At 35.6% G+C, this 18,987-nt stretch overlaps 1 protein-coding gene across 1 annotated transcript in view; it reads right to left on the bottom strand.

The window, feature by feature from the left end:
- PIK3C2A (phosphatidylinositol-4-phosphate 3-kinase catalytic subunit type 2 alpha) overlaps nt 1-18,987 on the bottom strand; it is a 164,960-nt gene that overhangs the window by 105,541 nt on the left and 40,432 nt on the right. The window contains 2 exon segments of the mRNA XM_037839322.1: nt 14,541-15,547; nt 15,550-15,674. Coding sequence (XP_037695250.1) covers nt 14,541-15,547; nt 15,550-15,607 — 1,065 coding nt within the window. The 5' untranslated portion in view covers nt 15,608-15,674.

The following is an 18,987-nucleotide window of genomic DNA, read 5'->3' as shown; positions in this document are numbered from 1 at the left end:
GGTGTTGGAATGGCTGGAAGGAGGTAAATGACATGGGTGGAACTGTAGCCTATAGCATCCTTTGAGATTTGCTCTTCAGCTGCTAATTGAATTGTGCCTTGAAGTCCTTCACTTTCCATATATACTGTCTATTGCATAAGGAAGGGGCTGAGACTGTGGAACTGTAATCCATAACAATTTTTGAAATTACCTATATATCTGCTTGTTGAGCTGTACATTGAGAGTTGACACCTTGTTGTATGTATGTTATATTTTACAATATATATATATTTTACATATATATAATATATAATATATATATATTTTACAATATATATATATTTTACAGTGTGGAACTGTGACCCATGACATTCTTTGAAATTTGTAACTACTTGTGAAATTGTACTTTTAAAGTTATCACTGTTATGTATATATGTTTAAAGTTCACAATTAAAAAAAAAAAAAAAGATTGTGGTGGTTTGAAAATGTATGTACTCCAGAAATTCATGCTCTTCAAGCTAATCCGTTCCTGTGAGTGTAAATCTATTGTAAGTAAGACCTTTCGATGAGGTTACTTCAGTTAAGGTGTGGCCCTGGGTGGGTCTTAATTCTCTTACCGGAGTCCTTTGTAAGAGAATGTAATTTAGACAGAGAGAAAGCCATAGAAGCAAGAAGGGTGGAAATCAACAAAACCTGGGAAGAGAAGATAGAGATCAGCAGATGCCACTATATGCATTGCCATGTGGCAGAGGATAGCCTGCAGCCAATCGTCACTAAAAGGCGGCATTTTGCAGAAGTTTCAGCATTTTACTTAATATATTCATATTTTGCTTTAATTGTGAGAAAATTTGTTCTCACAATTGAGATTAAATCAAAATCAACTGAGATTACTTTAAAATCGTAATATGTTGGGAAAGATTATGTTTGGAAGTAATATTACTTCCCGATTATACTGACCATCAATCCCACACTTACTGTATGGGGTTTGGAGCTGTATGTACCCTAGAAAAATATGTACTTAAACTTAATCCATTCCTGTGGGTGTGAACCCACTGTAAGTAGGACTTTTTAATGAGGTTTCTTCAGTCAGGGTGTGGCCCACTTCAATCAGGATGGGTCTTAATACTATTACTGGAAGTCCTTTATAAGTAGAATGAAATTCAGATAGAAAGACAGTCACAGAAAGCAAGAAGCTAAATTCAACACAGCCTGGAAGAAAAAGGAGAGGCCAGGGGAGTCTGCCATGTGCACTGCCATGTGACACAGGAGCCAAGGACCAAGGATCACTTGCAGCCACGACCCAAAACATCAGTCTTTGGGAAGAAACCATCACCTCGATAACACCTTAATTTGGAAATTTTCTTAACCTCCAAAACGTGAGCTAATAAATCCCTATTGTTTAAGTTAACCTATTGCATGAGTACTGCTTGAGCAACCCAGTAAACTAAAACACCTTATCAATCACACAAAAGCTAATTTGTGTTATAGAAAATAAGCACTAAAACATGGGGTTTGTATTTCCTAACAAATTGTCTTAGTCTTACACTCCAAATTGGCAGTAATCCAATTTAATCTTATTTCCCAGAACTTCTCAAATAGTTTTTATGTTCCAGTTATCTTAAGTCATATCCTGTTCCTATGAAACAAATTATTTTGCCTCTGAACCATTCTCTTTGCCTCTGAAATGGCTTCTTCCCAATCTGCCCTCACAACATGCATCAAAAATCCTCATTTTTAAGGCCCAATTGAATGCCATTTCATCTACAATGGCTTTTCATGATTATTAAGTATGAAGCAATTCTTCTCTCCTACTGCTTCTAGGTATGTAGTCTTACAACCAAACACCATATCATTACATCCTATTTTATATTTGTACTAATATGTTCTTGAGGACAAGAATCAAAGAAAGTTTTGTTCAACTTTATCTTTTTTAGAACTTTATATCCAGTCAGAGGCACTCAACCATTGGTTTAATTTGTTGAAAGTTTTGTTTTCTCTAGAAACCAGTTCACTGACATAAAGCCCATGAAACAGTCATAGCTATCACAAAATATTTAAATACAGGATACTCCAGAATAAAGAAAAGAACAAAAATAAAAAAGAATACCCAAACTTCCCATTCCCCTTATCTCCCCCTACCATAAATATATGTATTTTATGTCTTCAGGTCATATATATTTATGTCCTTATTTATTAGTCATCTGCCCATACGCTGGATAAAGGAGTGGTCAGTCACAAGATTTTCACAATCACACAGTCACAGGATAAAAGCTATATTGTTATAAAACCATCAAGAATCAAGTCCTGTGGATTCCAGTTCAACAGATTCAGATATTTCCTTCTAGCTACTCTAATACATTAGAAACTAAAACTTTGTTTCATTTCTTTTCACCCTTTTGGTCAAGAAGGCATTCTCAATCCCATGATGCCAGGACCAGGATCATCCCTGGGAGTCATGTCCCACATAGGAGGGAGGGTAGTGAGCTTATTTGTAGGTTGGCTGAGAGAGAGAGGCTACCTCTGAGCAACAAAGTGATTTTCTAGGGGTGACTCTTAGGCATAATTATAAGTAGGCGTAGCTTCTCCTTTGCAGGAATAAGACTCACAAGGGAAAACCCCAAGATCGAGGGCTTGGCCTATTAAATTGGGAGTTCCTACAGCTTCTGAGAGTATCAGGAATTCCCCCAGATGGGGAAGTTTAATATTTCCATATTTTTCCCCAGTTCCTCAAGGGTACTTTGCAAATACATTTTTACTTTCTTGCCCAAATACTCTGGGAGGTATTGGGGTATTACATTATCTTGTACAGAATAACAAGATCTCATTCCCTATTCTAGGTTCCATGTAATTATGTTGTAAAACAGATTTTGAATGCCCTTAATGGCATTTTTGGATCTTTTTCTTTTTTTAATCAAGAAAGTTGTATTTTTGCAGTCTCATGAATTATGTTTTTTTCCTTCAAGCGGTTTATGAGTTTCAACTGACAGTGACAGAAATAGATTATAACTAATTATCTGGTCATTTATCAAGGTAATATCAAACATTGAAAAGTTAATGTCAAATGTTCTGTCCACCAGAGGGTAAAAAAAAAAAAAAAAAAGGGCTAGGGCTACCAAACATTTCATCTTATACATTACTAACTAATGTTATGAAGTATTTTTTGTTTGTTAGTTTACTTTCCTCTACTCTTTCTAGAACAAAAAAAATGTACTTTAAAAAAATGTTTTATACCTATTGCTTCAACCCATGCCCTCCCAAACTCCATACAAACAATCTATGCATCAAATCATTTCTTTTCTCCATTGATTTTTTTAATACATTTTCATTGTGAAATTTAACATATATACCGATCAGTAATAACCTCAAAGTAGAATTCACAAGTAGTCAGAGAGCAAATCTCAAAGAATGCCACAGGTTTACAGTTCCACTACCCCAGCCATTTCCTCACTGTGATTGTATAACACATATACAGAAAGGTGAAAACCCTCAAAGCATGATCCAACAAGTGGCGATATAGACAATTTCAAAAAATGTCATGGGCTACTTTTCCACAGTTTCAGTTACTTCCTTATTGTGAAGTACAAGACATATACAGAATGGTAATAACTTTCAAAGCACAACTCAACAAGCAGCTACAGAGCAAATTACAAAAAAGTCATGGGTCACAGATCCACCACCTCAGTCACTTCCCCACTAGCTATTCCAATACCCCAGCACCAAAAAACTATTTATTTATTTATTTATTTATTTATTCATTCATTCATTCATTCATTTATTTAAAGATTCAGTATTCATAATCCTTTGTTAAATCCTCTCTTGTCTGTTGCCACCCCCTTCCTCTTGTTTAATCACTTTCTCAGTCTACGAGGTGACCACCCAAACTTGTTCATATTGAAAAGGGGTGTCGACATTATGGGAAGGGGCCTTTGTCAGGCTGACGTTCTTAAACAGTCTGTTGCCTCTGGGTTTTTAGGACTTGACTGACATAGGAAAACTCTGGTAGATTTAAGTTTCTGAAAAATATACTTAGTGAGTGAAACTTTTACAGAATCACAGATAGGGACCTAGGTATTTCAGGACTACTATTGGTTAGGGCTTGACATACTGGGCCATTTGGGATATCTAGCTGGAGCTTGCATAAGAGTAACCTCCAGGAAAGCCTCTCGACTCTTACTTGAAATCTCTAAGCCACTGTAACCTTATTTTGTTACCTTTCTTTTCCCCATTCTGGTCAAAACGGCATTTTCAATCCCTCCATTGATTTTACACAAGATTTTTCTTATGTGGCACTTGAGGCTTTCTATTTTGCATTACAGTTACACACACAAAACATCTTGTCTCTCCCTTCTAGATTAAGTTCCCTAAGGGTAGAGTCTAAGAATGACTCATATCTGCAATCCTCACATTGTATACCCTCAAACATTTTTTATGAATGAATGAAACATGACAATAAGAAAAATTTTCTAATTACATTATCCAATATACAGAACAAAGAAAGAAGAGATTTGTAGGGGAAGATATTGAGTTCTCTAGTAAATATGTTGTTTCCGAAATCCATGTACGTTTACATCGTCATCTAACATGTTGCATTCTAAAGGTGTTCTGTTCTAGAAATTAGAGCTAGAGACAAAGGGCAACAGAGAAGTTTCATGAAAAGATGTAGTCAATTATTTAAAATGAAGCAAAAGTGCTAAACAGTGAATATGGTCACTGGAGTGGCAATCAGTATTAATGTTACCAGAAACAAGTTTTACAACGTGGTAGGAACAAGAAAGTATGCCTAGAGAGATTAGGGAGGCAGTTAGTGTAATTTAAGGAATAATATCTCTTCCCTCCAAGTTAAAAAGAAGGGAAAATCTGAGGTGGGCAAGTTCACACAGAAGATGGCCTTGACCATAAGGAAAACCGTGTGGTGTGAGAGGGGGTAGGTATATGGGAACTCTATATCTTCTGCATGATTTTTCTGTAAACCTTATCTAATAAAAAATTTAATTTAATTTTTAAAAAAGCATAACAATGCCCATGCCCAACAAAACACAATAAAAAGACAGGAAGGTGGTCTACTAGAGCAGACAGGGCAGGATTTAGGAGTTTAAGGAGAGAGGTGAAAATCTGAAATAATTCACAAAAAATAATCAGTATATATTCTGTAAAGCAGTTATAAGATATGGAAAAGATTTATGCCTACACAAATCCAAAGTTCATACCATATTATCCATAAATCAGAATGGAACACAACACCGAGTTTTCAATAAATGTACTTTAAGCATTACTATTCACAACAAAGTTGGCTACTTTCTTTATTCAGATGATTTTTTTACTTAAGAAAGAAACTTAAATCAGGTATTCAAATAGTATACTACGTTCAACCAGGCAATGAAAATCATGTTTTGTTTAATGTTCCTTATTCTTTAAAATTAATAATGGACATTCTGCCAGTGGGAATATAAATGCTTATAATGTTAATATAATTAACTTTTTAAAAGAGTTAATATTCATAACTTTGCAAAACTACTTCAGTGAAAATAATGAAAACATTTGCTTCATTACTAAAATCTGTGAAATCTGCTCAAAGTAGCTAAGTTATAAGCTAGTAGTCTAATTTAAACTTAAATTGCCAGAAACACAGTTTTGATTACTATTCCTTTTCCTGGATTTGATCATAAAAATTTAAACTAAAGTATTCAGATTATTATTACAAAACAAGACACCAGAAGGAAATAGGACATAAGCTTGCTGAGTGAGAAGAAAACACCCTTCTGACTTGAGTTTTTTACCACTACGCACAAAATTTTGACAGGAAATGAACACTTAAGTATGGAAATAAATAAATAATAGGCAATCTTATGTATAGACAAAAAAATATGAACTTGACGGAAAAGTTTTTAAACAGAGAGGGAAGAACAGCGTGTGAAAAATCAAGTTTCATGACAATGTATTGTACCACAGACTACCAAAGTCAGTGTATTTATTACTAGTATTCTGTTTACCTCCCCCTTTTAACTTAAAAAAAAACCAAACTATTTTCTTGTATACAAAGTGATGAAATCTTAGTATTAGTAAAGGTGCTTAGAAGTTTTCTTTGAATATAAAAATTCTTTCTGTAGCATTCCTAACAAGTACACACCAAACCTTTGAATGAATGCCTCCAATAATTACGTGCTTACAATCAGAGAGGAACTGTTATTAAATGGCTATTTATAAATTCCTTCATCAGTATCTGGCCGTGATACCCTGTCTCCTTGAATTTTCTTCCCTGTTGGTCCTCGTTCTGCTTTTTGGGACAATGCTTCTAAAATTAAGTGTCTCAATTGAATGATGTAGACAATTTCTCAATTCATAGAAAAAATATATAAACAAATAGGATATCCTTGATTTTAAGCTTTTCCATAAAATGTATTTTAACTTTCAGCACCTCATACTGCTTGTCTGTAACAGAACCTAGTTCAGGTACCATATAATGTAACACAAACTAATATACATGATATATTTAATATATTTTTAAAATTTTAGTATGTCAATATTCATCATTTTACAAGAACACCATGACTTTCAGGCATTCTACTCCTGACCTGGCTTGAGAACCTATGTTCAAAGTACAAAACTAAAAAAATAGCTCTACTTTCCTCTTTTATATGGCAACTTTCCAAACTTTAAATCTTATTCCTGAAAGTGATCTCAGAATCATCTAGTCCAACCAACTTTATGTCAATGATGAAGCAATCAAATACAGAGAGTGACTTATCTTCAACTAATGTTCTCTTTTCCAGGCAAAATATTTCCAATCCTTTCAACAGTTCAATAAATGACAAAGTGTCTAAATCCAGTCATCGTAGTCTTCTCTTTTCAAGACACTTGTTTACCAGTGGCTCTTCTTAGAAAGTGGTTCTCAAACATAATTATTAAATGAGATCTCAACAGAGCAGAGTATAATGGAATGATTAACAACTGTATACTTCCTCAGTCATGCCGCAGCTAGACTCTTAAGACTTGGCAGGTAGCCTAAGCCACCTCAATTCAGACAGTGTATTTTTAGTAAAGCTATTGATGTATATATGCTAGTAATCTAGATCCATTCTCAATCGATCAGCTGACCAAGTCATGTATTTTTGCTTACTTAGCTTTGATTCATGTCTCATAACCTATCTGCTTACACCTTTGATCTGTCCCCTTATTCTTTATTTCAAGTCTAGGAACACGTTCCAACTGCTAAAACTGATCGTTCTTATAAGCCTGGTTGGTTAATTCTCAAAGGTCTGAGCAACTAACAGCTCTGTGCAACTCCAGTATGACCTCATTACCCCTGATTTTGCTATAACTTCTTCCTATCTTCAGGAAACTACCTAGCTTCAATATTCCTGTAAGACTTTGTTAAGACTCCCCCAAGTAAAGAAAATATCAAGATGGTACTAATATGGGAATGTATAACACTGTGAACTTTGTGGTGGATAATGACCTGTGATTAACACAAATATAAACAGGTTCTTTCATGAACCAGAACAAATGTACAATACTTTTACAAGCAGGTAATAATAGAGTGGTATATGGGGGAAAAAAATGTACCTATTGCAAACTATGGACTATAGTTAACAGGAATATTTTAATATTCTTTCATCAACAGTAACAAATATACCACACCAATACTAAGGGTCAACAATGGGGGAGGGGGTGGATAAGAGGTATGGGATGTTTTGGGTTTCCTTTTGTATTTTTATAAAATGCCAATATTTTCTGAATGGCTATAAGGAGACACGTCAATATCTTCAGAATACATTTCTATCAGAAAGCAGAGGAATTACTTTCATTTAAATTTCAAATGACTCAGAGACCATGAATACTTCACATATTACCTTTGCATCTTTCATGCCAATTTCTCCCTCAAACTATGTTCTTGGTTTTGTTTGTGTGTGTATTGTGTATAAGAAAAAAAAAAAAAGATGGTACTATGATAAATATCAAAAACAAGCAGGGAAAGAAAGTATGCAGGTATAAAATGAAAGGTGTGCACACAGATATCACACCTCTGCCCCAATCAAAGGGAAGACTGAAGAACATACAAGTTGAACTAGAAGTGACCAGTCTACACCAAAGAGTTGCAGGTGGAAAAGGAAGTAGTGTTTTGTGGCAAAAGCATTAGCAATCTATGTTAAAGATTGTTCCCAGGGTACTCTGCCTATTTTTTTTTTCTGGGTAAACATTATTTTTTTTAATTAAGATTGTTTCACAAACTATACAATTATCCAAAGATCCAAAGTGTACAATCAATTGCCCACGGTACCATCATATATCTGTGCATCCATCACCACAATTAATATTCTTTTCAAGTTTCAGAAACATTTCATTGTTCCAGAAAAGACATAAAGACAAAAAAAGGAAATTCAAATTCTTCCATACCCCTAACCACCCTCCCTCCATTATTGATTCATAGTATTGGTATAATACATTCGTTACCGTTGATGAAAGAATGTTAAAATACTACTAACTGTAGTGTATAGTTTGCAATAGGTATATATTTCTTTCCTATATGCCCCTCTATTATTAACTTCTAGTTACAGTGTCATACGTTTGCTCTAATTCATGAGAGAGATTTCTAATATTCGTACAGTTAATCACGGACATTGTCCACCACAAGATTCACTGTTTTATACATTCCCATCTTTTAACCTCCAACTTTCTTCTGGTGACATACGTGACTCTGAGCTAACCCTTTCCACCGCATTCACAGACCATTCTCTGTTAGTCATTCTCACAATGTGCTACCATCACCTCTGTCCACTTCCAAACGTTTAAGTTCACCCTTGTTGAACATTCTGCTCATAATAAGCAACCGCTCCCCATTCTTTAGCTCCATTCTATATAGTGGTAACATATTTCATGTCTATGAGTGTACATATTATAATTAGTTCATATTGGTGAGACCCTGCAATACTGTCCTTATGTGTTTGTCTTATTTCACTCAATGTAAGTGCCCTCAAGTTTTCTTCATCAACCCCTTTTTTTAAACACAGTTTTGTCCACACACCATACATTCCCATTCCATCCTAAGTAAACAATCAATGGTTCCCTGTATAGTCACGTATTTATGCATTCACCACCACCACCACTTTCTATAGAAGGCAAAAAGAAGGAGAAAGACTCAAAGAAGGTAGAGAGACAAAAGAAAAAAAAGAGAGAAAAGAAGCAAAAAAAAAAAAAAAAAAAAAAAAAAAGACAGCTAGGAAAGCAAACAAAAGGAAAGACAGCATTAAACCAAAGTAGAATAAAGAGTTAGACAACATCACCCATGCCAGGAGTCCCAAACCTTCCCCATATGCATTTAGCTTTGGTATATTGCCTTTGTTATATTAAAGGAAGCATAATACAATATTTCCATTATTATAGTCGTTTTGCGTTGATTGTATTTTTCCCCCCAATGCCACCCTATTTTTAACACAATGTTGACATTCATTTGTCCTACCTCATGTAAAAACATACTTGTACCTTTTATCACAATCGTTGAGCACCCTAGGTTTCACTGAGTTATACAGTCCCAGTCTTTATCCTTCCTCTTTCCTTCTGGTGTCCCACATGGTCCAAATCTTCCTCTTTGACCATACTCACAGTCATCTTCGTTCAATGTACTTACATTGCTGTGCTACTATCTCCCAAAATTGTGTTCCAAACCTCTCACTCCTGTCTTTTCCTTTCTGTCTGCAGTGCTTCCTTTAGTGTTTTCTGTAGAGCAGGTATCTTGTTCACAAACTCTGTTATTGTCTGTTTGTCAGAGAATATTTAAGCTCTCCCTCATATTTGAAGGACAGTTTTGCTGGATATAGGATTCTTGGTTGGTGGTTTTTCTCTTTCAGTATCTTAAATATATCACATCACTTCCTTCTTGCCTCCATGATTTCCTTTGAGAAATCCACACATAGTCTTATCAAGCTTCCTTTGTATGTGATGGATCACTTTTCTCTTGCTGTTTTCAGGATTCTCTCTTCATCTTTGATGTTTGATAATCTGATTATTAAGTGTCTTGGTGTGGGCCTATTCAAATTTATTCTGTTTGGGGTACGCTGCGCTTCTTAGATCCATAATTTTATATCTTTCATAAAAGATGGGAAATTTTCACTGATTATATCCTCTGTTATTGCTTCTGCCCCTTTTCCCTTCTCTTCTCCTTCTGGGACACTCATGACATGTACATTCCTTGTTTCATGTTGTCATTCAATTCCTGGAGACGCTGCTCATATTTTTCCATTCTTATCTTTATCTGTTCTTTTGTATGTAGGCTTTCAGGTGTCTTGTTCTCCAGTTCCTGAGTGTTTTCTTCTTCCTCTTGAGATCTGCTGCTGTATGTCTCCCTTGTGTCTTTCATCTCTCATGTTGTGCCTTTCATTTCCATAGATTCTTCCAGTTGGTTTTTTCAAACTTTCGATTTCTACCTTATACATGCTCAGTGTTTTCATTATATGCTTCATCTCTTTTGCCATATCTTCCCTAAACTTTTTGACTTGATTTAGCATTAGTTGTTTCAATTCCTGTATCTCAGCTGAAGTGTAAGTTTGTTCCTTTGACTGGGCCATAACTTCGTTTTTCTTAGTGTAGGTTGTAGTTTCTGTTGTCTAGGCATCTGGTTTCCTTGGTTACCCCAATCAGGTTTTCCCAGACCAGAACAGGCTCAGGTTTCAGAAGGAGGCAATAGTATCAGGTCTCCCTGAGGGTGTGTCTTAGAAAACTGATAGACCCCTTGAGGCCTCAAGCCACTGTGCTTTTCTGCCCAGCAGGTGGTACCCGTCAGCCTGTCACTCCAGATTGGTGTAAGGAGGTGTGGCCCGTGGCTGTTTTCCCCCAGGATCTGGGATCTGGTTCTGAATGGAAGGCAGGTAGTAGAGCTTGGCACCACCTCTTTCCTCTTAGGGAAGATATACCCCCTGAGGAGATATCATTTGCATCTGAATAGTCTCTCTGACTCTGCTATCTCCACCTTTCTCTGGGTCAGAGTGCTGGGAACTGAAAATGGCTGAGGTTTTCTCCACTGGGCCAAAAAAGGGACAGAAAGCCCCCCTTTTGGGCCAGTCCACAGCCACCCTCAGTTTTACCCATTGGCCAGAGACAGCACCTTGTCCTCTGGGCTCCCCCTCCCTCCCAAAGAGGTCCTCTGGCTCTCCAAGGTCAGTAGTCACCAAAAGCCTCTGTCTGCTTTTTGGGGATTCGTAGCTTGTATTGAGCAGTCAACATTTGTTAATTAAAACCTCAGTTGGAGCTGGGCTGAGGTATATTCACTTGTTCAGAGAGTGCTGCTCTCTAGCACACCAAGGCTTTGCAGTTTGGGCTGTCATGGGGGAGGGGCTCTCGGCTCAGGTCCACAGTTTTTACTTAACAGATTTTATGCTATGATCTCTGGCATTCCTCCCAATCCAGGTTGGTGTATGATGTATGGACAGTCATGTTTGTCCCCCAGCAGTTATTCCAGATTATTTATTAGTTGTTCCTGGTTGTTTATTAGTTGTTCCAGGGGACTAACTAGCCTCTACTTCCTCTCTATGCCACCATCTTCTTCTGACTCTCCTCTGCCTATTTTTAAATTTTGCTATTTTTCTTGTCACCATCCCAACTTCACAGGATCCTGAGGTATGCAGAAACTTTAAAGTCATAAAATCAAGAAATCTCAAATGTCAATCCAAGGAGTAGCAGATTGGCCACATCAGAAATACTTAGAGAACTTTTTGAAACAAAATAAAACAAACAAAAAGCAGGTACCTTTTTCCCCAAATTCCACAATCCTTCCCTTACCTGGCACCTCTACCTTCACCCCCCACCCCGACACAAAATCTTAAAGTAGGCCTAAACTTCCCAAGACATTTGTGACATACAACTAAGTTTGGGAAACCAACTATTTTGACCTATGTTTGAGTATCTCCTGTGACAGGAACTTATTACTTCCAAAACCACATCTATCCTATCTCTGGAGAGTTGTTTTTTGTTTTTTTGTTTTTGCTTTTTTTAAAGAAGGGCTTTTGAGTCCGATGAATTTGAATACCACCTGTGCTACCTGCAAATAATTCTTGCAAATAGTTCTGTGGCCCTCTTCTTAACCTCTAACTTGTTATTATGGAAATTTTCACACACACACAAAAATAGACAAACTATAAAGAACACCCATGTATCCCATCTCCAGCTTCAACAGTTATCAACATACAGCCAATCTTGTTTCATCTATAAACCCCCAACCCCCAGGTCATCACTGGATTTTATTAAAGTTAACCCCAGGCATTATTGTATTTAATTTGTAAATTCTTCAATCTCTAAACTATAAGAGCTCATTTATCTAATTGCAAAACCATCATTATGCCAAAATATTAACAGTAATTCCTTAACTTCTTTACATCTCAATTTCCTCAACTGTAAAACAGGGATGGGTCACTCTGGCCTCTTTGAGGATACTTTGAGCTCCCTAATGACTCAGTAACTATAAAAAAGGAATCAGTTATGAACAGCTACCACACAAGTATGTCTTAGATTCTGAGTCCCAGTCTTAGATCTCTGGATAATAAAAAAACCCTGGCTACCCAAAATCTCAAGTTGTTTAAGATGATAACCCCAGTTCACCTGTTACAGTAATCTCAGTTCACCTGAGATAATTAGTTTCCCTTAGTGTATAAATAACTAGGAAGATTAGAATTCAACACAGAGATAATAAAATAAATAAAAGTCATTTATAAAGATTTTTGTGTTACGTTCAAGATAATCTATGTATTGTGGCTACGATATTTAAGAAGTGTGATACAAGAAGCAGAGTTGTCTAAAAGTGAGACCTGAATGCTTTTTTCTCTGGGTTGCTGGGACAGTAAGTGTCTCTGCTTCCACCTGCAGAAGGGCCTGTGTCCAAGCACAACTCCCCTTTTCTCTCACAGCAGAGACTACAACTTTCCACAGACCCTAAGGTCTCCAGGTCCTGGGCAGATGCCCTTCCCAAATAATTTCTGTAAACAGCTAACATCCCCAAATGCAGAGGGCATGATGACAACTAGTCTTATTATTCTTCCAATGAGAAGTTGCTCTCATGCTTAATTTATAAAAATGGAGACCCACACAGTAGGGGAGGGAGATCTCTTTATTAGAAAACTGACCCAAATGCAAATCCAGCAGTGACCTGGCTCCAGAAGGATGGATCAGGGAGACCAGTTTTGTCATCTTTTGTTTTTAATTGAGGTAAAATTCTCGTAACATAAAATTTACCATTTAACCATTTTAAGTGTACAATCAGTGGCTTTTGGTACATTCTCAATGTTATGCAACCATCACCACTACCTAATGCCAGAACACTTTTATTACACCAAAAGAAACCCATACCCATGAAGCAGTCACTCCCATTCTCCCATTCTGTCAGACCTTGGCAACCACTAATCTACTTTCTGTCTCTATGGGTACACCAATTCTGGAAATTTCATGTAAATGGCTTTTTGTGTCTGGCTTCTTTCACTTAGCATAATGTTTTTCGAGATTCATCCGCATTGTATCATGTGTCAGTACTTTATTACTTTTTATGGCTGAATAATATTGCATTGTATAGATGTATAGATGCCCTGTTTTCCAGTCATCAGTAGACAAGCATTTGGGTTGTTCATACTTCTTGGCTATTATGAATCATGCTGCTATGTGCAACCCAATTTAAAAATGGGCAATGGACTCAGATATTTCTCCAAAGACGATATGCACATGAAAAGATGTTCAACACATCATTATTCATTAGGGAAATGCAAATCAAAAGTACAATGAGGCACCACTTGACATTGACTGGGATGGCTACTATTTAAAAAAAGAAAAAACAAAACAAAATAGAAAATTAAGTATTGGTGAGGATGTGGAGAAATTGAAACACTTATACATTGCTGATGGGAATGTAAAATGGAACAGCTACTATTGATAAAAGTTTAACAGTTCCCCCAAAAAGTTAAACATAGAATTACTAGATGACCCAGCAATTCTACTCTTAGGTATACCAGATAGTAAGACTCCATGAACTCAGAAACTACATTATATAGGCTTTGCTTCATTCTTTGTTTTCATCAATATTTGTATTTAGGGAGAGTCCTTTCAATGACTTTTCTCTCTTCTCTCTGGGGTTACAGTTTCATTCATTCATTTATTCATGGTTAAAACAACAAAAATAATATGCAGCACAATTTCTATAATGGAGTTAAAAACCAAAATTCCTTGTTGGCCCTGAAATATAAAAGAGACAAGGAAGAAAAAGAAGGGAGCATATACAATGAAGAGACATGGAGAAACAAATAAAAGTATCTTAAATGCTTCTCAGTGGCAGCTAGATCCTTAATAGAGGTTTTTTAAATTTTATAATACTAGAGAAAATATTATTAATATCAAGCAATTTTCAACTGGCCTAAGCACATTTAATCCTTTGCCGTATGATCTAAGAATCAGAGCATACTTGGGAGCAAAATTAACAAGATTCAAAATAAAAATATTTCTTTTTCCTAATAAATTATGCACACAAATATGAGCTCTGTATTATACTACTAAGCTTTAGAAGTTAGTAGGAAAAAAAAAAAAGACCATACCTGAGATACTTGGCCCTGGACTTTTGTAAGCTGAGTTGTTCGAGTATTTAAAGACTGGCTTCTAGTTACAGTTGCCCCAGAAAGGGATTTTCCATTTACTTTTCTTTCGAGGTGACAACTTGCTAGTGATCTCTCTTCAAGAAGAACAGCATCCCAAGGATCCTCTGCTAACAAACCTGGAACATTTTTCTTTTCTTCATGATCCAACACATCCACATTGTCCACCTTAGGTTTACTTAGAGGATCCAAGTCTAACCAGTCAAATTTACTGATATCTTCAGACTTTGGAGATACCTGTAGGTTGTTGACTGTAACTTTTGAATTTATCTCCAAATCAGTCCTTGCTTTTCCATTTTTTAAAAATTCTGATGTACTGGCTATTTTATCAAATAGTTTTGCCATGTCAGGACTGACTACTGGATGATATATAGGTAAGCTTCCTTGCGGATAAAACGGTGTGGCAGGAGTCAAAGGATATGAAAAATATGGACACTGTCCTGGAAGACTTAAATATATAGGTTCTGTAGATGGAAAAGTGGGCATTCTTGGATTGAAGCCATTCTGGAATGCAGCCTGTTTACTATAATTTGAGGGATAAATAGAAGGTAAAGTATAAGTAGAAGGTCCAGATAATCCAGGTGGCCACTGTCCTCCCTGAATCGTAGGTCTAACACAGAACTGTGCGGAAAATGAAGGGCTCAGAACAGGAGTAACTGGCAATACAGGCATTTTTCTAGTCTCAAAACTGTCTTCTAGCAATAGTTTCTCAAGTTCAGCTTGGGTAAGCTTTTCAACATCAATGTCTACTGCTGTTTTTTGAGAATCTGATTCAGGAAACACCATGAGATCATAATCCTGTTTGTTATGAACTTGTGCTTTTTGTCTGGTGCTGCTTAACAACTCAAATCCTCTCTGATTATCTGTCACTCGTCTATCTTTTTGAAGTTTTGCTAAAGCCTCCGCTTCCATCTGTAACGCTTCTTCTTTGTCCACATCTTTGTTCCTGCTGGTTCCATATGTGAAGATGAACATTGCTTAAATCCGTTGTTGCTGGATATCTGTGCCATGTCCACTTACACGATCAAATCTGTCTTCTCCTAATCTTTTTTTCTTATAGCTTCCAAATAGTAAAACCTATACATAAAAATAAACATAATACTCAATTAGATTATGTAAACATAATAGATTCATTTGCAACTGGCCTCATTTGATTAAAAATTTGGAACCATTTGCACAAATACACTTCAAAAAATAAAATAAAATGAACAGCTGAGATAAAATTGAGTGAAGAAAAACATTTAAAATACCTTATACACTTTAGGTTTAGACAAACACGAATTTATCCCATTCCCTGACCTAAGAGGAAAGCTGGCACAGTAAATGAACTCAAGTTTTCGCTTTAGCTGTCCCAATGGCTGCCATTAACCAGTGATACTTCCTCTTGGCAGAATTCTTAGAATGAAATGATTTAAGTGCTAGTCACATATTTTCAAGAGTTCAGATAGGATTTACAGTCATGCAAATAGTAAGTCAAAATGGTTTTGATATTTTGATATTTGTTAAATTGCTCAAAAGCCAATTAGCACTCTGGAGGGCATTCTTATGCACTATATAGATATCCCTTTTTAGTTTTTAGTGTATTGAAATACCTAGAAGTAAATACCTGAAACTATCAAACTGCAACCCAGTAGTAGTGATTCTTGAAGACCATTGTATAACCATGTAGCTTACATGGGGTGACAGTGTGATTGTGAAAACCCTGTGGCTCACAATGCCTTTTATCCAATGTATGAATGGATAAGTAGAAAAATAAGGACAAAAACTAAATGAAAAATAGGGTGGGATGGGGGGGATGATTTGGGTGTTCTTTTTTCTTTTCTTTTTTTTTCTTATTTTTATTCTTTCTGGTGTAAGGAAAATGTTCAAAAATTGATTGGGGTGATAAATGCACAACTCTATGATGGTACTGTGAACGGATGATTGTATACCATGGATGACTGTATGGTATGTGAATATATCTCAATAAAACTGAATTTTTTTTAAAAAAGCCAATTAGCAATAAAAACATTTAATACTAATCAGGAAAACCCAAGCATTTCTGCTTTATTGTAAATTCATGTGAAAAAGTGATTAAGGGATTATACTACTCTAGAAATATTAAAAATGTACAAAGTAACAGAGATTAGAATAACACAACAAAAATCCTAAGGCTATACTCTATTCAAAGGTTAAATTATGGCCAAATTCATCAAGCAGTTTTGATCATACTACTATTCTGACTGGCAGCAGTTAAATCAATAGTTATAATACCCAAATTTCTCTTTTTTAAGCTTCTAGACTATTTTTATTCATAGGAAAGGCTACACGATAGTTTATTTTTAAACCTTCTCATAGATTAGTTCATAAAAATTTACACTCCTCTATTTAAGACAAGCATTCAAGTCACACCAAGAAGCAATACATGGCCAATTAAAGTCTTAATTATCTACTGTGTAATAGAGGGCACCATTCCTGCTTCTAATTAGTATGATATAGGGGGTTTAAATGTGGGTTCTGGAGTCACATTGCCTTGGTTTAAAGCGAAATTTTTTCCATGCCTTAGTTTCCTAACTTTTAAAAAGTATCTATCTATTAAGTTTTACTATAAGAATTAAATGAAATAATGCAATGAAAAGTACTTATCATTGACCTAGATCATAAACATTCAGTGTTATCTATTAGTAATCTAATCTAGTTTGAGATACATCAAGTTTGAATGCCTAGAAAGCAAGAGTGATACTGTTTACATCCCATGGTCCTTTCTAGCATGCTGCTTGCCTACAGTATATGCTCAATAAATATATGATGAAAGGAGGTCGAGAAAGACCCAAAGTAAATCTAAATTAATATAATAAACCTGAAAATCCTAAGTGCTGAGAAAATAAATACTAAATGAAAAAGTTATTAGTGATGAGAACATGAAGAGGGATTTAAGACCATCTTGTGGGGTGTTGCTTTCCAATTCTTTTATACAACTAAGTTGAATTTCTGAAACACTTCACTGAAAAGCTGTTCTAGAATTTTCTCTCCTGTGGTAGACAGCAAAACAAATGGCATAACATACACTTTAGATTTCACTGTATGCAAACTTTATATCAAATAAAAACACTATGGAGAGGATGTGGAGAAATAGGAACATTCATTCATTGCTGGTGGCAATGTAAAATGGTGCAAATGCTGTGGAACACAGTTTGGCAGTTCCTCAAAAAGCTAAGAATAGAATTACCCTATGATCTGGCAATCCCTCTACTAGGTATATACCCAAAAGAACTGAAAGCAGGACTCAATCAGATATTTGCACATTGATGTTCACAATGGCATTATTCACAATTGCCAAAAGATGGAAGCAACCAAGTGTCCATCGATCAATGAATGGATAAACAAAATGTGGTATGTATATATAATGGAATATTATTCTTCCATAAAAAGGGATGAAGTTCTGATGCATACTGCAACATGAACAAACCTTGAAGACATCATGTTTCATGAAAAAAGCCAGACACAGAAAGACACATATTGCATGATTTCTCTTGTATGTAATACTTAGAATAAGCAAACTCATAGAGTACGAGTCTAGAAAAGAGGTTACCAGCAGATGGGTTAGGATAGAGAATGGGGAGTTAATGCTTAATTTATACAGAATCTCTATTTGGATTGATTGTAAAGTTTTGGAAATGGATGGTGGTGAAGGTAGCACATTGTGAGTGTAATTAACAGCACTGAATTATATATGTGAATGTGGTTAAAAGGGAAATTTTAGGTCCTACATGTTGCTAGAATAAAAATGAAAAGATAAAACATTGGACTGTACAACACAGAGAACCTTACTGTAAATGATGGACTACAGTTAATAGTCCAATTGTAAAAATGTTCTTTCATGAATTATAACAAATGTACCACACTAAGGCAAGGCGTTAATAATAGGGTGTATATTGGGGAAAAAACATCCCTAATGTGGTGTTTTTATACCTATGGACTACAGTTAATATTACAGTTATAATACTCCTTTGTCAATTGTAACAAAGGTACAACACTAAGGCAAAGTGTTAATAATGGGTTGGAGGGTGTATAGGAACCCTGTATTTTTTACATGATTTTCCCATAAACCTACAACTTCTCTAATTAAAAAAAATTTTTTAAACACACATACAAGCATAGACTAGTAATTCTTAAGTATTTCTTTCCAAATAAATAAATCTAAAATTTATTTTCTTTCCTAAAAGAAAAAAGAAAAATGCTAAACAAATACTGAACTCTTGTTGAATATACACAAAGTACACAGAGGGAAGTACTAAGTTTGGAATTTATTTCAGAATGTATATAAAAAAAAAAGATGAACTGATGGACAGGTAGAGGGATGATAGATAAATATGTGAAAAGGCAAGTATAGGAAAATGTTAATAGTAGA

The sequence above is a fragment of the Choloepus didactylus genome, chromosome 6 (assembly GCF_015220235.1).
Source record: "Choloepus didactylus isolate mChoDid1 chromosome 6, mChoDid1.pri, whole genome shotgun sequence".
Lineage (NCBI taxonomy): Eukaryota > Metazoa > Chordata > Mammalia > Pilosa > Megalonychidae > Choloepus > Choloepus didactylus.
This window is presented reverse-complemented; position numbering and strand designations above follow the sequence as displayed.